At 50.4% G+C, this 21557-nt stretch overlaps 2 protein-coding genes across 4 annotated transcripts in view; one reads left to right on the forward strand and one right to left on the reverse strand.

The window, feature by feature from the left end:
- Positions 1-832: 832 nt before the first annotated feature.
- Positions 833-15480, reverse strand: CCT3 (chaperonin containing TCP1 subunit 3). The gene is made up of 14 exons (XM_077764172.1): positions 15339-15480; positions 13056-13117; positions 12186-12236; positions 12036-12098; positions 11171-11267; positions 8492-8609; positions 6800-6986; positions 5527-5676; positions 4449-4581; positions 4212-4293; positions 3180-3360; positions 1904-2149; positions 1499-1630; positions 833-1163 (listed from the first exon to the last, which is right to left on the reverse strand). Exons 1-14 carry the CDS (start codon positions 15367-15369, stop codon positions 1059-1061), a joined length of 1638 nt encoding a protein of 545 aa, XP_077620298.1. The 5' UTR covers positions 15370-15480; the 3' UTR covers positions 833-1058.
- A 185-nt stretch (positions 15481-15665) lies between these two features.
- Positions 15666-21557, forward strand: part of TSACC (TSSK6 activating cochaperone) — a 7068-nt gene continuing 1176 nt past the window's right edge. The window contains exons 1-3 of one of the 3 annotated variants that reach the window (XM_077764174.1): positions 15666-15752; positions 16510-16560; positions 21371-21493. In XM_077764174.1, coding sequence (XP_077620300.1) covers positions 16527-16560; positions 21371-21493 — 157 coding nt within the window. In that variant the 5' untranslated portion in view covers positions 15666-15752; positions 16510-16526. Of the gene's footprint in view, positions 15840-16509; positions 16561-21370; positions 21494-21557 lie in introns of all 3 variants that reach the window. The other 2 variants (XM_077764173.1, XM_077764175.1) reach the window with 2 other exon arrangements.

A 21557-nucleotide genomic window follows, 5' to 3' on the forward strand; every position in this document is an offset into this window, starting at 1 on the left:
CCACCCCTCCCAGGCGGGGGCCGGGCTGCCCACACAGGAATCCCGTCTTCCACTCACCAGCTTTGTGACCCTCAACACGACTCTGTGTCAGGCCACTTTCCCACGGACGATGGGGGATGTTGTTGCCCAACCTTAGTCCCTGTGAGGTGGGTATGTTATCACCCAGGAGGGACTACGTGCTACTATTATGCTACCTGGTATTCAACTTAACGTGACTAAGTCCCTCGATCAGGGAGGAGACAAGGCTGACTGCATGAATCACAAGGACAAAGGGGACGTGGGAGGCCCAGCAGCCAAGAGGAAGGGCACGAAGACATGAGAGGCCCCACCCAGCCTCCAGCGTCCCACACGGAAGGAGAGGCAGCGGGGAAGCCGAGGCCCTCCTGTGGCGCAGGGAGCCGGGCGCAGGCTGGGGCTGGGGTGAGGAGGGGTCCAGGGAAGACGGGAGGGATTCTGGAAGTGACAGGACAGGACAGAAGAGACGCATGTCGCGGGCTTCTCAGGCCCAGGGCCTGAGCCGGGGCACGGCCCGGGGTAGCTCTGCGCACAGCCTCGCGAGGGGCACAGCCGCGGCCGGGACGGGTTCCTCCCGTTCTCGGGCTGGTGAACGCAACGCGGCGCTTCTGCAAGCTCTGAAGGGCGACCCAGGAGTCTTCCCGGCCGGCAGGTACTGAGAAGTCTGAGAAATACCTTGGAAGAGGCACTTCCCTCCCTCCCTCACCCTCTCCCTCCTTCCCTCCCCAGGGAAGACTCCCCAGGACAGTCTTCTGCCCCCTCCCTCTTTGCCAGGAGACAGAGCTATGACCCAAGGTTGAAAAACATAACAACTGTCTCAAATGACTTAGATTTAATCATCGGAAGCAAACTAAGTGGAAAGCTTACAATAGAGAAGAATTACATGTCAGCGCCTTTTGCGAACTGAGCTGGGACAGAAAGGGGCTGGGGCTGCCCCTCAACCCGATCCCTTCCAAACAAAGACACCCAGTGTCCCTGGCAGTCCCGCTCAGGGAAGAGGAGCCTCGGCTGGCTCAGTGCGTTGAGGTCGCCTTGCCCACCGCTCACTCCTGGCCGCCGTCCGGAGCCCCGCCTTGCCGGCTCTGGTCGTCACCCTTCTTTTTGTGGCCAGAGACGATGTCATCAATCCGCAGGAGCAGCACGGCCGTCTGAGAGAGACACCACGGCCCCAAAGGGGTCAGCAGAGAACGGAGGGACTCTTGTTCTCTTCTGAACACGGACACTCAGCTCCTCCTACACAATTAGCATTTTATCTGAAATCCTCCTTTCCAGAGACTTGCTGCACTTCTCCCTCAGCAAGGGATGCGTCCTGTGCTAGGTCACCTGCTTTCACGTGAGCTCAGCTGGGGGATGGAGCTCCCTGGGCGGTCTCTGGGGAACACTCCGCCTTCCACACCCCTCCCCCTTTCCAGACCACACCAAACACCCTGGCTTCTGGTTCTCTGCAAATAAACGGCACAGCCTACGCCGTAGGCCGCCTCACCTCCACTGCCGTCTTGTACGTTTGCAGCTTCACGGCCAGGGGCTCCCAGATGCCCAGCTCCTTCATGTCCACCAGAGTGCCGGTCTCCCCGTTCACACCCCAGGTCTCACAGCCCTCCTGCGTGTGCTTGGCCTGTGGTCAGAAGGAGCATCACCGGTTAAAGGGGTGACACCGGGAACAAGTGAGCAGGCAGGGAACGTTACGGAAGAACAAAACACAACAAACACTAAACCAAAAATACTGAAATGATACACGGAAATAGCAACGACAACAAGTCAAACGCTGAGAGAGAGGACACTTTAAGGGAACAGGCGGTCAGGAGAAGCCGATGGACAGATGTGAACCAGCCTCTCGGGCCAGGCAGCTGTCCTGACCCCGTCCGGAGAACGCCGGGGAGGGACTCACCCGAAGGGAGGTAAGCAGGCGAATGGTGCTGGCCCCACAGTTCTGGATAAGGGTACGAGGAATGACCTCTAGGGCCTGGGCAACAGCCCTGTACGGCCACTGTTCCACACCGGTCATGGCCTTGGATTTTTCTGTCAAAGCATGGGCCACGGCCATCTCAGAGGCGCCGCCCCCTGGGACCAGCTGGGGGTCCAGGAGAACGTTGCGGCACACCTGCATGGCGTCCTGGAGGTTTCGTTCCACTTCCTGCGGAGAGCAAACAGACGTGGAAAGCTCGACGACTCAGGAAGGCATCAGAGGCACTGGGGGACTCCCCATTCAACCAAGAAAGGTCCTCAGAACCCCTGCCGGGCGAGGCACATGCCATTTATTTGGAAAAACACGTCAGTTACAACAAGAGGGCTGGGGGCAGGGGGGGTCCCTGCCGTACAATGTGAGACTATGCCCACGATGCCGGACGGAGCAGTGCCCCGTTCTGTCCCGTCCCAGCTGTGCCCCGGGGAGGCTGCGTGGTGTGGCTGCTGCCTGTGCGCCTTTGGGTAAGTTACTTAACCTGAAGGAAAAAAGTGAGATTTGTCATTTCGACTAAAAAATTAAGGAGAAGTGACTGGGTGGTTCACTCAGTTAAGTGTCCGACTTTGATTCAGATCAGCATTTCCCAGTTCCTGAGTTCGAGTCCTGTGTCGGGCTCTGTACCGACAGCTCAGAGCCTGGAACCTGCTTCAGATTCTGTGTCTGGCTCTCTCTCTGCCCCTCCCCCACCCCATGCTCTGTCTCTCAAAAATAAACATTAAAAAACTTTTTTAAATAAGGAAGCAGTGGTTGCTGGGGGCTGGAGAAACGATGAGTCACTGTTCAATAGATGTAATGTCTCAGTTTTGCAAGACGACAAAGTTCTAAAGACCTATTGGCCAAGAATGTGAATGTGTACTGTACACTGAAAAACGGTCAATTTTAGTACATCTTATTTTATTTTATTTTTTTTAACTTTAGTACATTTTAAAGATTTTTAATTTAATTAATTTTACAAACGATCTATACACTCAAGGTGGGGCTCGAACTCACAACCCCAAGATCAAGAGTCACACATTCTACCAACTAAGCCAGCCAGGTGGCTCAAAAATTATTTTAACTTTAACAAAATGTTAAAATTTTGGCCACATATCAAAAATTAAACAGCTATGAAAAGGTAACCAGAAGATTTCAGGCCTTCTGGGAATCTCTCAAGAAATGGACTGACCTAGCTTGTTCAGGCGCACTTCCAGGGTGGACTCACCGAGAGAATCTCCTTGCTGGCCCCGCGCAGGAGAATCGTACAGGCCTTGGGGTCTTTGCACTCAGTGATGAACGTAAAATACTCATCTCCAATTTTCTTGATTTCCAACACGCCTGCTCCTGTCCCAACATCTTCTTCTCTCAGCTCCTCCGGCCGGCTGACTATCCGGGCACCACAGGCTCTAGTGATTAGATGGGGGGGTGGGCGCAGGTGATTTTAGGTACTCTTACTCATCTTCCTAGTCCCTAAGGCCTGTGGCCGGGGACAAGGGACGAGGCAGAAAGTGGGTTGCGGGAAACACTGCTACGTAATGGTGGGGTCCTGGCTGCCTAACACGACAGCTTTCCGAACACACACAGGTGAAGTTTCCTTAAACTAACAGGCTTACAAATAAATACATATGGACCTAAGACAACTATTACAACCAGATGCAGTTTAAGTCAAGTGTATTTTGCGACATTAATATTTAGACGAGTGAGTTCTCGGGTATACCAAACGTGTACACACTCCTGGGCACGTGGTCAACTATGTGTGCTCAGGTATGCCCAGAGCCATTTCAGAGTTAGCACAGTAGAAGACTTGATTTGGACTGGATATGGGATGTCAGGGTAGACCTGTTTCTTTAAAATATAATTTAATATTAAGAACGACTGGTATGTGAGCACAGACATCAGTGCATAAGCAAGGAATGCAATCTTAAGTTACATTAACAGTGGGTAAAAATCCAATCAAGCAAACTGATGTTTCTGCTATATTCTGAGCCAGTCACGGACCCCAAGGTGGAGACCACAGATGTCTGAGCATAAGCTGTTCACTACTGCTTAGTGGTCTAACAAAGACTCCTGCAGTAGATAATTGCTGGACCAGAGAATCTCTCAAAGAGGCCACACAGCAAAACCCAGGTAGGTCCCCCCGTAACGGACATGGCTGACCGCATCTGGTGTGAAACCTTCTCAGGAACAGTAACGGCATCATAAAGGTACTAAAGGGAAACCCACGGGAAGGAAGAATCTTTTTACGTGGCCTACTCACCTAGCAATGCGGTTATTGTCTGTCTTCCGAACTCTGCGGATTGCTGTGATATTGGCCCGCATGAGGTAGTGCTGAGCTAGATCTGCAAAGCCAAGGGCAGCGGTGTCAGTAACGCAGGCAGAACCCCGGGCTCTGTCCCGGTTTTACCCTCAGTGTACACTGAGCACCACGTTTCCTCCGCTGTCTCCGCCCCGCCGCCCACCCTCTTCTCCCCCGAGGAGAGCGCGTAAGGCCCACCAGAGATGCCCTTCTCCGTGATGACCACATCGGGCTTCAGGTGGATGATGTCCTCGCACAGCTGCTGGATGTACTCTTCTTCCATCTGGAGGATTCGGGTGAAGTCTTCCTCTCGTGTGATCTCAATGTCCGTCTATGTGGTGCAGAAAAGTCACAGACTTCAAATCTTAGGCATCCCTAGTACCGGGCCCCTCTACCGAGTCCTCTCCGGAAGTGTGAGAGTCCCGCTGAAGCCAGGAGCCCACGCCTCTGTAAGCTGGTTTAGCTCAAGAACTCCAGCTTCGCTCCTTCACTAAAGTATTCATCAACTAGGATTCAAAGTCAAAGGCAATCAGTGGAGATTTTGGCCTAAGGTCTCTGACCACTAAGTGCAGTGTCACCTCCATCCTGCACAGTAACCCTGGGTCTCAAATCTTCACACCAATAAACTAGATCTTGTTCCCAATTCTTGTAACAAGCTTCAATTACTTTGATTTGATCCGAGGGTGACAGAGCCTTGTGAGCCCCCTGCCCTCCAGAAATTCTTCCTTAGCGTTTGTCTCCAGGCTAAATTAACTCCTACTCTATGTTCCACACGGGCACTGGGAGAGGTGGGCTGGTAGCGTGGAGCTGAAGCCAACAGAGCCGGGTTAAGATCCTGATTTGGTCAGCATGAGCTGGGTTCCCCAAACAACTACCCTGACTTCTCTGAGCTTTACATCTGTCATCTGTAAGACTGAAGTTAAGATTAACTATGTTCAAGAGTTCTTATAAGGGGGGCACTTGGGTGGCTCAGTCGGCTAGCATCCAACTCTTGGTTTCAAATAAAGCCATGATCTCAGAGTTGTGAGACCAAGCCCCACCAGGCTCGTGCTGGGAGTGGAGCCTGCTTAAGATTCTCTTTCTCTCCCCCTGCTCACATGTACACACTCTCATTCTCTCAAAACCAACAATAAAATGAGTTCTTGTAAAATCAGAGATTACGTGTAAAGGTCAGTAATTGACACAGAGTACACAATGTAGTAAACTTTACTTCCCTTATCCCTATCAGCAGTCAGATTCTTATACGAACTTTAAGGAAAAAGACGAGGAACCTTACCTGGCTTTCTCCTTTCTTGTATTCGAGAGAGGAATCCAGCAGCACAATGCGAGGGTTCTTGATGTAACGCCGCATTCGTGGGTGGGTCACGTCTTTGTTAATCATGACTCCCCGTAAGACACACGAGTCCTCAATGATGCCCCCAGGTATCTGAGCAAAAGATGCACTTTCATCCATGACCAAGAGGAGATAATTGCTCAACTCCCTTCCCAGAAATTTATCTTTCCCAAACAACCACTGTTCTAGGTTTCTAACACAGCTTTCTTCCTTAAACCTTAACAACAAATACGGTTGCAATCACACCAGTCCTGGACCATGATGCCCACTGTGAAGATCAGCTGAGACTCAAAAGAAATTCAGTGACTGACAAAGATTTGAAGGGCTTCAGATCTCTACTTCCTTAAAGAGATTCCCACAGAATTTTCAGGCTTGGGGCTCCATCTACAGGCCACACTACGGATACTACTTTTTGACCTTAAGTGAGTAGAGAAGGCTCTCTGAAGCTTAGACAGCAGAGAGCCCTTGTCTCCATCCTCACCAAGCATCAGACGTACGTAAACATCCAAGCAAGGAGACTCCAGCAAGCCCTTCTCTAGCCCTGAAAACGTTACCCACAGCAGCAGTGACGGGAACAGAGCTATTTCAGAGAGACATCCCTGGGACTCTCTTTTTGTTTTCAAAGCAGCAAATAGTGTTGTTCTAACTACAATGACATCTTGTGCTGATTTAAACTATTTCCTCCATGGGGCGCCTGGGTGGCTCAGTCGGTTAGGCATCCAACTTTGGCTCAGGTCATGACCTCATGGTTTGTAGGTTCGAGCCCCGCGTCGGGCTCTGTGCTGACAGCTCAGAGCCTGGAGCCTGTTTCAGATTCGGTGTCTCCCTCTCTCTCTGACCCTTCCCTGCTCATACTGTCTCTCAGAAATAAATAAAACATTAAAAAATTAAAAAAAAATTAAAAACAAAAACCTATTTCCTCCACAAGTGGGATGACTCCTACTAGGGAATAACTTGTTTTCCAAATACACACTGGGGGGTGCCTGGATGGCTCAGTCAGGCATCCGACTTTCGCTCAAGTCATGACCTCCCCATTTGCTGAGTCTGAACCCCACACTCGTCCCTCTTCTGCCACCACAGGGCCTGCTTCAGATTCTGTCTTCCCTCTCCCTGTCCCTCCCCTACTCGCTCTAAAATAAACATTTAAAAAACAAAACCAGGGGCGCCTGGGGGGCTTAGTCGGTTAAGCGTCCGACTTCAGCTCAGGTCANTTTACCTTTTCTACCCTCGCGTATTTCTTGATGTCTATCTCCTTGCGACCGTTCTCCTCAAACTGCACAGTTGTGATGGCGTCCAAGGCAATGCTGCAAGCCAGGGAGGACCACCGGCTGATTGCCTTGGTGGTGATGGCGCTGTTGATGATGTTCAGCATCGCACCTCGGTTACTGGTGTCGACGGGGGTACTGGGGAAGAGAAAAGAGGTGCTGTGCTTGCCATGTTTAAGGAAGTGCCTCATCTATATAGCTCAGGGACCATAGTGGGCCAAGAGACAGAACCGTCCATCCCTCCGCCTTTCAGCAAGATTACATCTAACCCACCCCTGGAAGAGGGTCTCAAATCCCCAAGGAATGTGTTCCCAGAGCTGACAACCCTCCAGTTTCCAGACAATCATTTGTTCTCTACTTTCTGCTTCAGCCAAATAAACTCAACTTGTCTAACTTGAGTCAAGACACATTTTGTCTTTGAGACCTTATCCCATAACTAGTCAATTCTGAGAGCTCATCTCAATAATCACTGTCAGCCTGTACTATACACCTGACACCTGCAATCTAGTCTATGCAGCATCTTACTATTTCCTGGTGTGCCACAGTGCTGCTGTTGAAGTGTTTAGTTTTCCCTAACGAGATCACAGATTTGTACAGAAGTCTACTTAAAACCATAAAACAAAGTTGTAAGAGGCCTTGGATACCATCTTGCCCAAATTTTCACACACTGCAATCATCGCACAGTTGCATTACGGATTTCAGAGAAGGAAGTGCTCCCCAAGTACCATCTAGGGATTTAGACCATTACTGCTTGATGAGAAGATAAACTTTCTAGCAATTCAGCTCCACAAACTCAATAAACCTTTCAGTTATCTCTATATTCTTACACAGCTTATTGCATAAAAATACTCTAAGGCAAACGCTGCCATTTCCTAGGAGTGCCGCACGTTTTCAAATGCTGCTTTTTTATCCTAACTACAGGGAGTAGGGGACAAAGCCCATTGAATTACTTGATCCTTATGAGCCCAACGACCCAACCATGTGAGGGTAGATTATAACTTTTCCTTTTTAAACACAAATTTTTAGTGGAAGACATTCTGCATTCTGTCATGACCTAACATCCTCTGACGTTAGAAGGCCTGTGTTTCCAAACCCCATTTGTGACCCTGTCAGCACTTTGCACGGACAGCAAGGGCCTGGATTCCCATATGGGGTTCTAGGAGCACTTCCAGTCTGCTCCTTTTGATCTAACAGAAAATTGCCAGCTGCCACCCCAGGCAGCACTTTATCAGAGACTGGACTGCGTTGGTTATAATCACACATAACCGGGGGACATTTTTATATTAAGTCCTGAATAATTCTAGTTCTCTAGTTCTTCAACATATTCCCCACATCAGCAGCTAAAATTCTGGAAAGGCAGGTTTTGCTACACATTTTCCACGGCAGTGCCTAACGAGGAAGTAAGCAAACAGCATGGAGCCAGAAGATACTCCAAGCACAGAACTAGCTCCTTTTGTCTGCCTTGTATCCTCCGTCGCTTTTTCTAAAACAGTTACTTCCCTGGCCTCTCTGTTCTGCTCTCCTCTTTGTCTCTCTCACAAACAAACCACTGAGGACGTGCCTGGCCTTCCTTCACCACCTCAGAACAGGTCGCGCTTCCACACCTCCCGTGTTTGACGGTCCACAGTTGGTGTCCTCAGTACCTGATTTTCTTCAGGGTGCTAATCATGTCGTCCAGGGCCTTGCGGTAAGCGCTGATCACCACTGTCGGGTGCATCTGCTGCTCCAGGAAGTGCTCGGCCACAGACAGCATCTCCCCCGCTGAAAAAAGATACAAATGCTCTAATGGTGCTTACAAGGACCTAGATTTCGAGACATATTCATTACACTTCTAAAAATACCTTGGGGCGCCTGGGTGGCTCAGTTGCTTAAGCCGACTTCGGCTCAGGTCATGATCTCGAGGTCTGTGGGTTTGAGCCCCGCGGCGGGCTCTGGGCTGACAGCCAGCTCAGAGCCTGGAGCCTGCTTTGGATTCTGTGTCTCCCCCTCTCTCTGACCCTCCCCCACTTACACTCTGTGTGTGTGTGTCTCTCTCTCTCAAAAAATAAACATTTAAAAAAGTAATAAAGAAAAAAGAATAAATATACTTTTTTTCCCTAAAATACACTCTCCCAAAAGCCATGCCATTTTGGCTGTTAATACTATCCCAAATTTGGGGCGCCTGGGTGGCTTAGTCGGTTAAGCGTCCGACTTTCGCTTAGGTCATGATCTCGCAGTTCGTGGGTTCGAGACCCGCGTCAGGCTCTGTGCTGACTGCCAGCTCAGAGCCTGGAGCCTATTTCAGAGTCTGTATCTCCCTCTCTCTCTGACTCTCCCCTGCTCACGCTGTCTCTCTCTTCTAGAAATAAAATAAAAATATTAAAAAAAAAAAAATACTATCCCAAAGTTAACACCTTCTACAAGGCAATTCATAAAGAAAGTATCCACGCCAGACACATTTTAAATGATCAATGACTGAACCTATGTTTTATTCTCTTGATCTAACTAAACATTTGACACCAGTTTCCTAAACAAAAGGGGACACTTGTGTCTCAGTCTCTAGACGAGATGGAAAACGAACCCCGGAAAGCAGACTTGTTTACCCGCATCCCAACACCCTGGGCGCGGTGTGACTGCCGGCACTAAACACAAAACCACACATTTCCTTATACCTGGAAATACAGCCATGAAACTGTACAAAACTTACCCGCTGGATGAGAGGCTGTTTGTGAAGGTCTCCTTACTTAAAAATTTGTCTTTCCTTCCTCATACACACAAATTAATACACACCTGCCCTACCTACTCTCTCCAGGAGATTCAACTAAGATTATCAGCTAGAAAATTTGGCCTGGTATCTAGTGCTCATCATCAACCAAAAGAATCCCAGAATCCCACGTCTGTCCTCTCTTTCACCCTCCAAGTTTCTCTTCAAAGCACAGAACCAGTCATCTGTACTTTTCAATCCTCAAAAAAGTATTGGGTCTGAAGTGCTCAGCTAGCGGTGACTCCAGTACAGCTCCATCCAACTCAACACGTTCTAAAAATAACTGAAAGTGTCACTGTTTAAAAGTCCCTATAATAACTTTGTTGTACGGACTCCATCTTTAGGCATGTGGGCCATCAATATGAACTGGCACCCCTTCACAGCTCTCTCTTCCTATGTGGTGCCGTGATCAGATTTAACACAACGAATGCCTGTAGTCTAAAACTTTTTTTGAAGTTTGTTTGGAAAGAGAGAAACAAAGAGAGACAGAGGCAGAGAGAGAGGGAGAGACTCTCAAGCTGTCAGCACAGAGCTCAAGAGCTGGACGCTTAACTGACTGAGCCACCCAGACGCCCGCGAATGCCTCCATCAGAAACGTCTCCCGTCTTGTACCGTGCAGAGTGGACAGAGCAAATAAAGGCAGTACGTCACGTTCTCAGAAGTGATCTTTTATGATCCTACCCAAAGTTGAAGACTGATGGTTACAACTTGTATAGTGAAGCAGTGTTGTCAAAGTTCTGCATTTGTCAACCTAACCACTGGCTGCACAAGTCACGTCACCTGACCTGTTAGTCCCAAGCTGAGGTCACCCTAGGCAGCAATGCTCTGCCTTGTTCCAGCTCTCACGGTATATCTGGTTTCACATTTTTGCACATTTTGTGGGAGACTTCACTTTTAAAATGACCCCCAGGTATGGCACTAAAATACAGTCTAGTTTAGCTAAGTGCAGGAAGGCTGTGACGTGCCTTACAGAGAAAACACAGGAGACAAGCCCCATTCTGGCAGGGCTTACAGTGCTGCTGGCTGTGAGTCCGGTGGTAATGCAGCAGCAACACGTATCACATAGGCGTCTTTAAAACAAACAGAAAGGAGATGCCTGGATGGCTCCGTCGGTAGTGCATGAAAGTGTCAATCTCGGGGTCATGAATTCGAGCCCCACATTGGGGGGAGAGATTACTGTAAAAATGAATGAATAAACCAAACAAAAAACCTCACATAAAACAAGGCCTATATTTATCAGTTGAAGAGTACGTGAACAGAGGCTCACAGCAGCCTAACCTCGGAGTAATGGCATTTGCTAACCCAGGGTCTGTGGCAACTTTATAGAAGACAACTTCCTGAGAATGACAAGAACCCACGCTGTATTTTGCTCAACCAGATTTTTACAGCTGCCCCTATACTATGATGAATGTTTTACACTCAACTGGAGAGAATACACGGAAAATTAGCAACCCATTATTTAAATCGTTGTAATTAGTGGATTAACAATTTCCCTAAAACAGAACACAGATAACGTTTCTGGTAAAAACCCTCATGTTTCAACCTGACTTTCCTTATCAACCTTGTGTTCTCCTCTTACCAAGAATAATTACTGATGTGGTCCCATCTCCAACCTCTTCATCCTGCGTCCGGCTAATTTCAATCATGGATTTGGCTGCTGGATGCTGGACTTGAATCTGAAAATAAAAATGTAGGCTACCACCGAAGCAACGCAACTCAAAGGCCTCTTAACCCACTGCTCGTGGTCCTAGCTCTCAGGCTTCTTACTCCCACACCTACTCCCTTATCCTTTATTCTACCACAACTTGGAAGACTGGAAGTGGTCCCCAATATATCTAAGTAAACCCTCTTTCCAAGTCCCTTACTTTTTGGAGAAAAATGCATATGCAAACTTGACTATTAATGTTTCTTGAAGACACACTGTATTCTTTCAGCTTATCTCCCGGGAGCACGGCTGCTGTGCTTGGATTGTGTTTTCCAAAAAGCCGTGTTGAAGTCCTATCCTCTGAAACCGTGAATGTGAACGTTTTCGAAACTGGGCCTTGGCATATATAATCAAGTAAAGATTAGCTCATATAGAATATTAAAATAAGCCCTAAATCCAACCATTGGCGTTCTGATAACAAGAGACACAGAGGAGAATGGCACATAACAACTGAGAAGGAGACAAGAGCCTAACAAGCCAAGGAATGCCAAGGGTCATGCTCAACCACCAGATGCTAGAAGCAGCTAAGATTCTTCTCAAGAGCCTTCAGAAGGAGTACGGCCCTGATGATAAGTTGATTTTGGACTTCCAGCCTCCAGTTTGAGAATAAATTTCTGTTGCTTATGAACACTCACTTTGTGGTAACTTGTTACACCAGCCCCAAGAAACTAATCATCGTATACATATGACTTTATGGGCTGTTTATAAAATTATCCAAAAACAAAATGAAAAGTCAAACCTCTCGAAGAATGGCATTGCCATCATTGGTCATCACAATGCCTCCCATTGGGTCCAAAAGCATCTAGGACAAAAGCAGAAGTTATACCTAATTGTTCCAGGTTACAGAAAAGGAAAATCTATAGTCAAAAAGTTTCAGTGAGAGGCCTACCTTCATCATGGACTTGGGTCCCAGACAGGTTCGGATGATATCTGCAATGGTCTGTCAGGGAGAAAATATAAAACCTGTAACCATCCATCAGAAGACGGTGCAAAGACGTGTGTGTGAGAAGGGACCCAAGGAACCTGCACAGCCAGTGTTTAGCCCCTCTCAAGTCAGGCTGATAACCACGCTAGACGTAGGGCACCATGTGGCTAGATTCTGTTGTTTCTCCCCTTGAGAGATGATTTCAGCGCCGATGTATAAAAAAATACTTTTTCCCAGGGAAAGAAGGGGACACGCCTTCCAGAATTTCAGTTTCCCAGTAGCTCAGATAATTGAAGTTCGCCTATCAGCGTTTCTTTCCACAACAGTGGCCTCCGCACCATGCTAACTCAGATCCAGGGCTGTTGCATTCTTTCATCCAGAAGATATTTACTGACTACCTAATGAAGGTGCCCTACGGTGGGCACTAGGGATACAAATGGGAACACGGTCCTTTCCTTCAAGTAACCCAGTCTTAGCATGTGAGATGAGCACAAATGGACTATCATACGGTATACGGTAATAGAATTATGCACAAGAAATATGAGAAGACTGTTAGGTCTACCTCACTGAGGGAGAGCATCCTTCCACCCACACCATCAGAGAAATGTCCTAAAGAAGGGAAGTCAACATCTCCTCCACCTATTTGCAAACAAATACAGAAATCCTAACGAAGGCAGCTAGAGACAAGATAATACTCTGAAATACTTAGAAAACATGCTACCTTAGGGGCACCTGGCTGGTTCAGTCGGAAAAGCATGAGACCCTTGATCTCGGGGTTGTGAGCTGGAGCCCCACGGATTGGGTGAAGAGATTACTTAAATAAAGAAATCCTACCTTGGCGGCATTGATGTTTCCAGATTGGACTTTTCTTCCAGATTCCCGCTTTGTGTTCTGGCCTAAAATGGAGAAAATAAAATGTCCGATTTGCCTGTTGTACAGATACTACTTATCCCCTGACGTTTGAAAGCAAGACCCCCCCCACACACACACACACCTTACAGACATACCTTCAAACCTCATCACATCGTACTATGTGTAGATTATATGTCAACATACCTTAAAAAACTGTGAAAAAAATAAACATATGGACTTACAACTACTTCTTTATGTCAACCCCTGATATACCACAGGATCCAGAACATTCAATGCTGTAAGCTGGGTCATGGCTTTCTCACTAACCGAACGTTCACGTATCTACAGCAACGGCTCATAACCGGAGCTCCACGAATGGGCCCCAGTGGAATGGTGAACTTGTGGAGGTTACATGAGAAAATAGGAGATACTGCATTTTTGTCTGGAAAGAGGGTCCACAGATTCTCAGAGCTGGCGACCTTCAAAAAAACATCAAAGGGGGCGCTGCGGTGGCTCAGTCGGTGAAGCATCAGCCTTCAGCTCAGGTCATGATCTCACGGTTCGTGAGTTCAAGCCCTGTGTCGGGCTCTGGCTGACAGCTCAGAGCCTAGAGCCTGCTTTGGATTCTGTGTCTCCCTCTCTCTGCCCCTCCCCTGCTCACGCTGTCTCTCTTTCCGAAATATATTAAAAAAAAAATTAGAAAATCAAAGGAAGGGGTTTGGGTTCCTATTCTCCTACTTGGATGGGGGATCACACGGATGGTCCCAGCGTTATTTTGGACAGTGCCCCACAGCATGCACTGCGGTGAGAAAACCCCTCAGAGGGGAGCTCCTCCTCAAGACACAGCCACTCCACGCCTGGACACGGCAACGATGCCTCAGTTGGAGCTGACCCCATATTTTAACACGCAGCCTAAGGGGTGACATCCAACCAGTGCCAGGGATTAGTGCAGACCTAGAAAGGGCTTCACATGTCACCACCACCCCGGGGAGCCTCTCAGTGAGTCAAGCCAGGGGCTACAACCAAACCAACACGAAGCGTACTTAATGCATATTTCACTCCTCTCTCCGAATCACACACTCCGCACAATTTCAACCAGCAAAGTTTCTTTTTTTTAACTTTTAAAAATGTTTTTTATTTTTGAGAGAGAGGCGAGACAGCATGAGCAGGGGAGGGTCAGAGAGACGGAGATACAGAACGCGAAAACAGGCTCCAGGCTCTGAGCTGGCTGTCAGCAGAGCCCGAAGCTGGGCTGGAGCCCATGAACCGTGAGATGGTGACCTGAGCCGAAGTCGGACGCGTAAAGGACTGAGCCACCCAGGTGTCCCATCAATCGGCAAAGTTTTTAACGCAGTCCTTCCAAACCTACACACCCACAACCCTCGGAATTCAGATTCCTGTTTCGGGCAGTGGGAACTAAAACCCTGCCTGGACTGTTCTGATAGACGCATCGGGAGGGACAGCGCCTTTTCTCCGTTAAGTGAAATTTTTTTCTGTAAAGTTAAGTGATTTTATTTTCCCCTTGAAAACAGTTATTTCCCAGGTTTAAGGAAAATGGATCGCATTCCGTATGCAGAAGTTAGTAAGGGAGGGAGAACAGGCGCCCAAGGTGGTCTCGCACACCCGGTCCAGAAGTTACGGAGAATGGAACAAGCCAGGTAAGGCCAAGGGACGTGGCACTGCTTAGCGAGAAACCAGGGGACACTGCAGGAAAGACCACCACGCGGAGGCCACGGAGGGGCTAACGGCCATCTAAGCCAGAGCAGCGAGGGAACCGGGCGGCTTCACGAGCCGGGTCGCTCACGGGAAATCCTGGAGGGCCGCTTCTGAAGAGTGACCAAGGATCCCACCGGCTGCCCGCCAGGTCCCCTTCTCAGCAGTTTACCCGCTTGTGCCACCGAACCCTCTCAATCCCCCGCGGGGCACTGTCAACCCCGATACTGAGGACGGAAGCGCCGCGATCCATCCCGCCGGCCGGGGCCACACCGCTCCGCCGCGGGCCAAACGGAAAAAGCCGCTCCTCTGCACCCTGCAGCCACGCGAGGAGGGGGCGGGGCGGCGCCGAGTCTCCGCACACCAGGGGCTCGGCGGGGACAAGGGAAAGGGTCAGGCGCACACAGGAAAGCGGGAGCGGGGGCTTCCGAAAGGGACGAGGACCGGAAGGCTCCGTGGCCCACCAGGACGAGGCTGCGCTGGGGCAACACGGCCAAGTGCGGAGGGAAGGGGCGAACAGGGGGCCCCTGCCCTGGCTTCTCCCCAACTCACTGAGCACGAGCACCGGACGATGGCCCATCATGGCGGCGCGATGCGGAGCCGGGTACCCACAGCTGGGGGAACCGGCAGAACCTTCTGGAGAGAGAGAACCAGAGAGAAGCCCAGAAAACGCTGCCTCCTCAGGGCTCACACCTCAACGTGCTACCCTCCGGGTCGCCGCCAATCACCGCACCCGGCTCAGTGACCGGCACGAAAACCGGCCAATCGACATTCTTAGCCCCGCCCTCTACGCAAGAACGCCAGGGCAAGCTAGATAGAGAGAGCGCGATGATGGCCATGGGAGGGCGCCGGCGCTTGCGCAGTAGAGGGGCCGCTCCCGGCCGCGTGCGGCGCGCACGTCGGCGCAAGCGCGGAGGCTGGGGCAGTTGGCCGGCGCGCCACTGCGCATGTGTATCAACTAGAAGGGTGGGTGCCGGGCCGGAGGCTTTCGAGTAACAGCGCGGGTGAGGTCGTTGAGCTGGCCGGCGTCTCAGGTCTTCTGGGGCCGTGAAGGTCAGAACCGTGACAGCCTCTAGCCGTAGCTGCGGGAGGAATGGCGGCGCGGGCCGACTCGGGAGCTTGGGCCCAGCGGCTGGCTGGCTGGCCCTGCCCCCCTCGGGGCGCGCTGCGAGTCGTGCTTCGCTGCCCCGGGGCTCGGTGCCGAGCGTGCCCTCCCACGTCTCACGCAGGCGCTTTCTGCTGAGGAGGGCAGCGGCCCCCCGAGGCCGGTCTCCCACCCAGAGCGTGTTCCCAGGGGTCCCCCGTGAAGCCTTGCGACTTCTGTCCCCGCCCTCCGTCCAGGCCACCGCGGCTCATTAGACGGGATGGGAGTCAGGTTTCCAACCTGCCTCATAGGACAGGAAAGGGGCTGATGCCGCAGACGCGAACGGTGGAGACGACGCGGACAGTAGTCGCCCGTTAAGGGCGGGACCCTTTGAAGGTCTGGGTTCGGTTGAATTACTATTTTGTCCAGAAAAGAAGGAAGCCGTGATAATAATAGAGCTGACTTCCACACGAGTGAAGGGATTTGTAACCCAAGAACAGGCGCCTATGTTTGCCGGTGAAATGGGACCGTACAGCCTTTCACCCTCTTTCCTCCCCAAACCGGAGCAGCCCAAGGCGCGCTGTCAGTAGTAAAATAATCCACGGTGGTTGATGGAGTAACGCTCTGATTCTTCCCCAGGCACCACACCTGTTCAGATGGAGCAGTGTGCTAGTCACCCAAAGAGCAAAGGTGTGTGTCGGAGCCCCTGCTTCCCTCCCTCGAAAACCAGACCTCCAAAAGTACTCAGACATTTGGGAAAGTGATTCTAGTTTCTTCCTTTGTTCTCGGTTAACTGGAAAAGATTGGTATCTGTGCTGCATTTTCCCATCAAATGGGGACACTGCCAGGACATTGCTGGCTGGCTCAGTCAGCGGAGCAGGTGACTCTCCATCTCCGGGGTCGTGAGTTCGAGCCCCAGGTTTGGTGTTGAGCTTACATAAAAAATAAATAAATGAGGGGCGCCTGGGTGGCTTAGTCGGTTAAGTGTCTGGCTTTCGCTCAGGTCATGATCTCGCAGTTCGTGGGTTCGAGCCCCGCGTTGGGCTCTGTGCTGACAGCCAGCTCAGAGCCTGGAGCCTGTTTCAAATTCTGTGACTCCCTCTCTCTCTGACCCTCCCCTGCTCACGCTCTCTCTCTCTCTGTCTCCTAGAAATAAATAAAACATTAAAAAATTTAAAAATTAAATAAATAAATGTGACCATTGCTATGTTCCCAGGGCCTAGAACTGGGTCTGTTAGAGAATAGATGCTCAATGATTGTATGTTGAATGAATGCATTATTCTTCCTTTGTTTCTCCTCTTAATACTTGGAACAGGACTTGAAGTTCAGGGATCCCAGGAGACATAGTGTTAACTGGAGTAAACAGATACTCCATTTAAGTGGGACAGTCGCACTAGTGGCCAGGGGCTGTCTGACTCCAGAGCCCACCCACTTAGCCGTAAGTGGAGTAGATGGCTCTATCTGAGAGGCCTACTGCGTCATAGCTTACACATGATGGACAAGCTCTTTTCTCAGACTCTGTCATATACTGGTGAAGAGCATGACTTTGGTGCCCACGAGCCTGGACTTAACCTCAGCCCTGCCGCACGGCTAGTCGTGGGATGTTAAGCAAATTTCCCAACTTAAGTTTTCTCATATAAGATGTGGCTAATGCTACCTACTTCTTAGGGTCGTTGTGAGTACGAGACAATGTATGTAAACCCCTTTTACTATTATTTTCTGTGTTCTGCTTCCTTCTGCTCCCCAACCTCATTCTCCGTTACTGTGCAGTCAGAAATGTGATTCCTGTAATATGGCCTGTGTGTAAGTACTGTGTGTAAGTACTCCCCAGACCTTACAACCTGGCAGAAAATCGTCCTCATGTACCTAGGAAGGGCCCGCATTATCGACACATGCATTTGCATGGAAGTTGAAGTTCTGTTTTTTTGATGGCGAGAATAATCTTTTTTTTAACTATTTTTTTAGTTTTTATTTATTTTGAGAGAGAAAGAGAGAGACGGAGGGAGGGACAGAGAGAGCGAATCCAAGCAGGCTCTGCACTGTCAATGCAGAGCCTGATGTGGGGCTCGAACCCATGAACCGTGAAATCATGACCTGAGCCAAAGTCAAGAGTCGGATGCTTAACCGACTGAGCCACCCAGGCACTCCTAAACTGTCTTTTTTTTAAATGTTTATTCATTTTTGAGAGAGCATGAACGGGGGAGGGGGGGAGTGGGGAGGCAGAGAGAGAGGACGACAAAGGATCCGAAGTGGGCTCTGTGCTGACAGGCAAGCCTGATTTCACGAACCGTGACATCGTGACCTGAGCCGAAGTCAGACACTTAGCTGACTGAGCCACCCAGGCGCCCCTTGGTGAGAATAATCTTGAGACCTGAGTTTAAGCTTCTGTCTCCTTACCGGAGACGTCAAAGGACTGAGGAGGCCAAGGGAAAAGGAAACTGAGGGCCGTGGGCAGCACAGGCACTAAAATTGGAACCACACAGAGATTAGCATGGCCGCTGTGCGAGGTGACACACAAATCCATTAATTGTTCCGCATGTTCTCAAAAAAGGAGGAGGAGGAGGACGAGGGCCTTCAGTAGGGCTTGGAGCATCCGCAAACCCTGATCTTCCTCACCAGGAGTAAGAGGGGGTAAGACATTTCAATTTTGAAAGGCTCAGTGAGCTTCCAGATGGAAAGGACCGCAGCCGGGCTCCGGTGCCGACTACCTCTCCCCCTTAGCAGGCTGTGGCTCTGTTGGAATCAGAGTTCAGGACAAGAATACATCTTCCTTCTTACAACCCACTTGTCACACCTCTGTCCCCAGGCCTGTGGTCCCGCACCTCTGTCCTTCGGATCGCAGCTGAGACAGGATCACTTGCGGGGAACATGTCCCCCAGCTGCCGGGACGAGGTTATAGGTTAGGTGCTCTTCCAGCACTTTCGGGGCGTAATAAGGTGCGTGCTCGATCTCTTAGTGATCCTCTACACTGCAACCCTGTCAGCTCCGTGAGGGTCGCGAGCACGTGTGTGTCTAGCTCGCTGTGGTGTCACGGTGGGCACTTCACAGGCGCTTAGCTGTCTCGTGTACGAGTGAACAAGCGGATTCCATTCTTCTGTCCTTTCTCATCTCCGGAAGTGAATCATGGGCTCCTTTGGAGGCCTGGCTGCCTGCCTCCGTCCTTCACTTCTGTCTGCGTTGTCGTTTCCTTCTCATCTTCCAAACTGCTGGGGCGGGGGCGCTCTGCAAGGTCCAGGTTTCTACTTTGGAGAGCTAGTGTATTTGTGTGTGTGTGTGTGTGTTATTTTATTTTTGAGAAAGAGAGAGACAATGTGAGCAGGAGAGGGACAGAAAGAGAGGGAGACACAGAATCTGAAGACAGGTCCAGGCTCTGAACTAGCTGTCAGCACAGAGCCCTACGCGAGGCTCGAACCCACAAACCGCGAGATCATGACCTGAGCTGAAGCTGGACGCTTAACCAACTGAGCCACCCAGGCCCGCTGAGAGCTAGTGTATTTTTGCAGCTTCCTCACCACCACTTTGTGGCCGGCCTGGCAGTTTAACCTTTCACCTGAGCTCACTGCCACCGCTGGCTGCTTTTCTAGGCCTTTCTATGTCGACCGCCTAATCTCAGCTCATTCCGCGTGTCCCAACGTGTGATAGTTGGATGGGACCCAATTCAGACTCCCTTGAGTGAAAAAGGAAATTCAGAGGCTTGTGCGGTTGGGGGATTGAGATGGTCACAGAATAGGAAGAAGGTGGGGCGCCTGGGTGGCTCGGTGCGTTAAGCGTCTGACTTCAGCTGAGGTCATGATCTCAGGGTTCTTGGGTTCAAGCCCCGTGTCGGGCTCTGTGCGGACAGCTAGCTCAGAGCCTGGAGCCTGTTTCAGATTCTGTGTCTCCTTCTTTCTCTGACCCTCCCCTGTTCAGGCTGTCTGTCTCTTTCTCTCTCTCTCTCTCTCAAAAATAAATTAAAAAAAAAAAGGAAGAAGGCCTGCAAAAGGCAAGGCCTCAGGGACCGAACTTTGGAATTCTGTGCCTAGAGGTGTCTGTCCACCCACCTCTCTTGCACTTTCATGTCTACTGCCTTGCTTGTATCTGCTCCTTAAGGCACATGCCAGCCAAATTTGGCAGCTTTCATCTGCCCCAGCTTTGCATTTTCCCAGCATAGCGAATCAGAAGAAAAGAAGTTTCTTTGACCGCAGAATCCTCATATCAATCCCAGAGAATGACTCTGGCCCAACCTGCCCCTTGCGCTTACCCCTGGGATCAGTTACAGTTGCCACAGAGGATGAGATACCACGGCTGGCCTGTATTGGGTCACACTCCCTTTTCCGTTGGGGAGAGGGGCCTGATGTGGTTCCCCCCACCCCCCCGTATGGCCTGGAATCTGGGGAAAGAATAGCTTCCCAGCAGAAGTGTTGCTCACTAGACAAAAATAACGTTATGTCTGTATAGGACTCATTCGTTACCTTCTCCCAACAAATCAATTTTTCCTTCTAACTTAACTGTTTTTGCCAAAGGTTATTTATTTTCCCATTCAGGAACTTCTTTCATGTCCAGCCCGTTTTTTTTAATGTTATATTTATTTCTGAGAGAGAGAGAGAGACAGCGTGAGCAGGGGAGGGGCAGAGAGAGAGGGAGACAGAATCCGAAGACAGGCTCTAGGCTCTGAGCTGTCAGCACAGAGCCCGATGCGGGGCTCGAACCCACGAACTGTGAGATCATGACCTGAGCTGAAGTCGGGCACTTGACCTAGCCACCCCAGCGCCCCTATGTCCAGCCCATTTTAATACCTATGGATTAACAAAATGCAGTTTTTATAATATTTTTTAATCCTAAAAGGCCTGAAGGCTTTCTGTCATATTCAAGAGAAAGCCCGAAGTCTCAGGTTCGCTGTCGTGAAGGGTCTTCCATGGCCCCCCCCCCGTGCCCCCGCGCTCCGGCCCTCTTTTCCCGTCCCAAACACCGTTTTCACTCCTCGAAAGCATCTTGCGTTCAAGGTCCAGTAAATACCCTCCACCTGCCTGGAGTCCTCGCTGACTGTGGTACGCGTAGCTTGCACTTATTCAAAAGCATCCGCTTCGACCTTCAGTCCCCCACTTGGTAGAAGCACGAGACTTAAGGCCTCATTTTCACCCAGACGCACTGTTTCCGTCCTTCGGTCGTGGTGCCGCGTCTCGTCAATGCCCGAGGTGTCTCCCAAAGAGGCAGTACGTACCCCAGACCCCGCACTCGGCATGGCGTGACGCCCTGGCGTCTGGCACAGCGGGGAGCCTGCAGCACGTGCCCGCGAGAGCTTGTCAAACGGAAGCAAACTAGAGTTTAGCTGCGCCCGTCCCTGCTTGCTTTCCCTTAGTCCACTGCGGTTCCTTTTCTGTTTGTCTTACCTGACTTTCTCCGGGGCTGTTTAGGGCAGGGCCTCGGCCCCCGTGTTCACAGACCAAACGCGGGGATCCAGTGAGAAAGGCCATCCCTGGTGGGAAATAGCTCTGATTAGTTCCCTCTGATTTTGTTCCAGCCAAAGAGGAAAGTAATGCTGTGCCTCTTTGTCGAGCCAAACCCTCCCCTAGCTTTATTAATCTTCAAGCAAGTTCCCCACCGGCCACATTCCTGAGCGTCCAGACAGCAAAGCTGCCCTCAGGTAAGGATGCAGGGGGAGTCTCCCAGACCAGCTCAGTGTTTCTGGATTTGGGGGGGGGGGGGGG

Source organism: Crocuta crocuta, unplaced genomic scaffold (genome assembly GCF_008692635.1).
Source record: "Crocuta crocuta isolate KB4526 unplaced genomic scaffold, BGI_CrCroc_1.0 scaffold528, whole genome shotgun sequence".
In the NCBI taxonomy this organism is placed as follows: Eukaryota; Metazoa; Chordata; class Mammalia; order Carnivora; family Hyaenidae; genus Crocuta; species Crocuta crocuta.

Coding starts and splice junctions, on each gene's coding strand:
- CCT3 (XM_077764172.1), bottom strand. CDS start 15,369: ATGATGGGCCATCGTCCGGTGCTCGTGCTCA. Junction 12,237..13,055: donor GAAACATCAATGCCGCCAAG/GTAGGATTTCTT, acceptor TCTCCCTGACAG/ACCATTGCAGATATCATCCG. Junction 6,987..8,491: donor AGCACCCTGAAGAAAATCAG/GTACTGAGGACA, acceptor TCTCTTCCCCAG/TACCCCCGTCGACACCAGTA.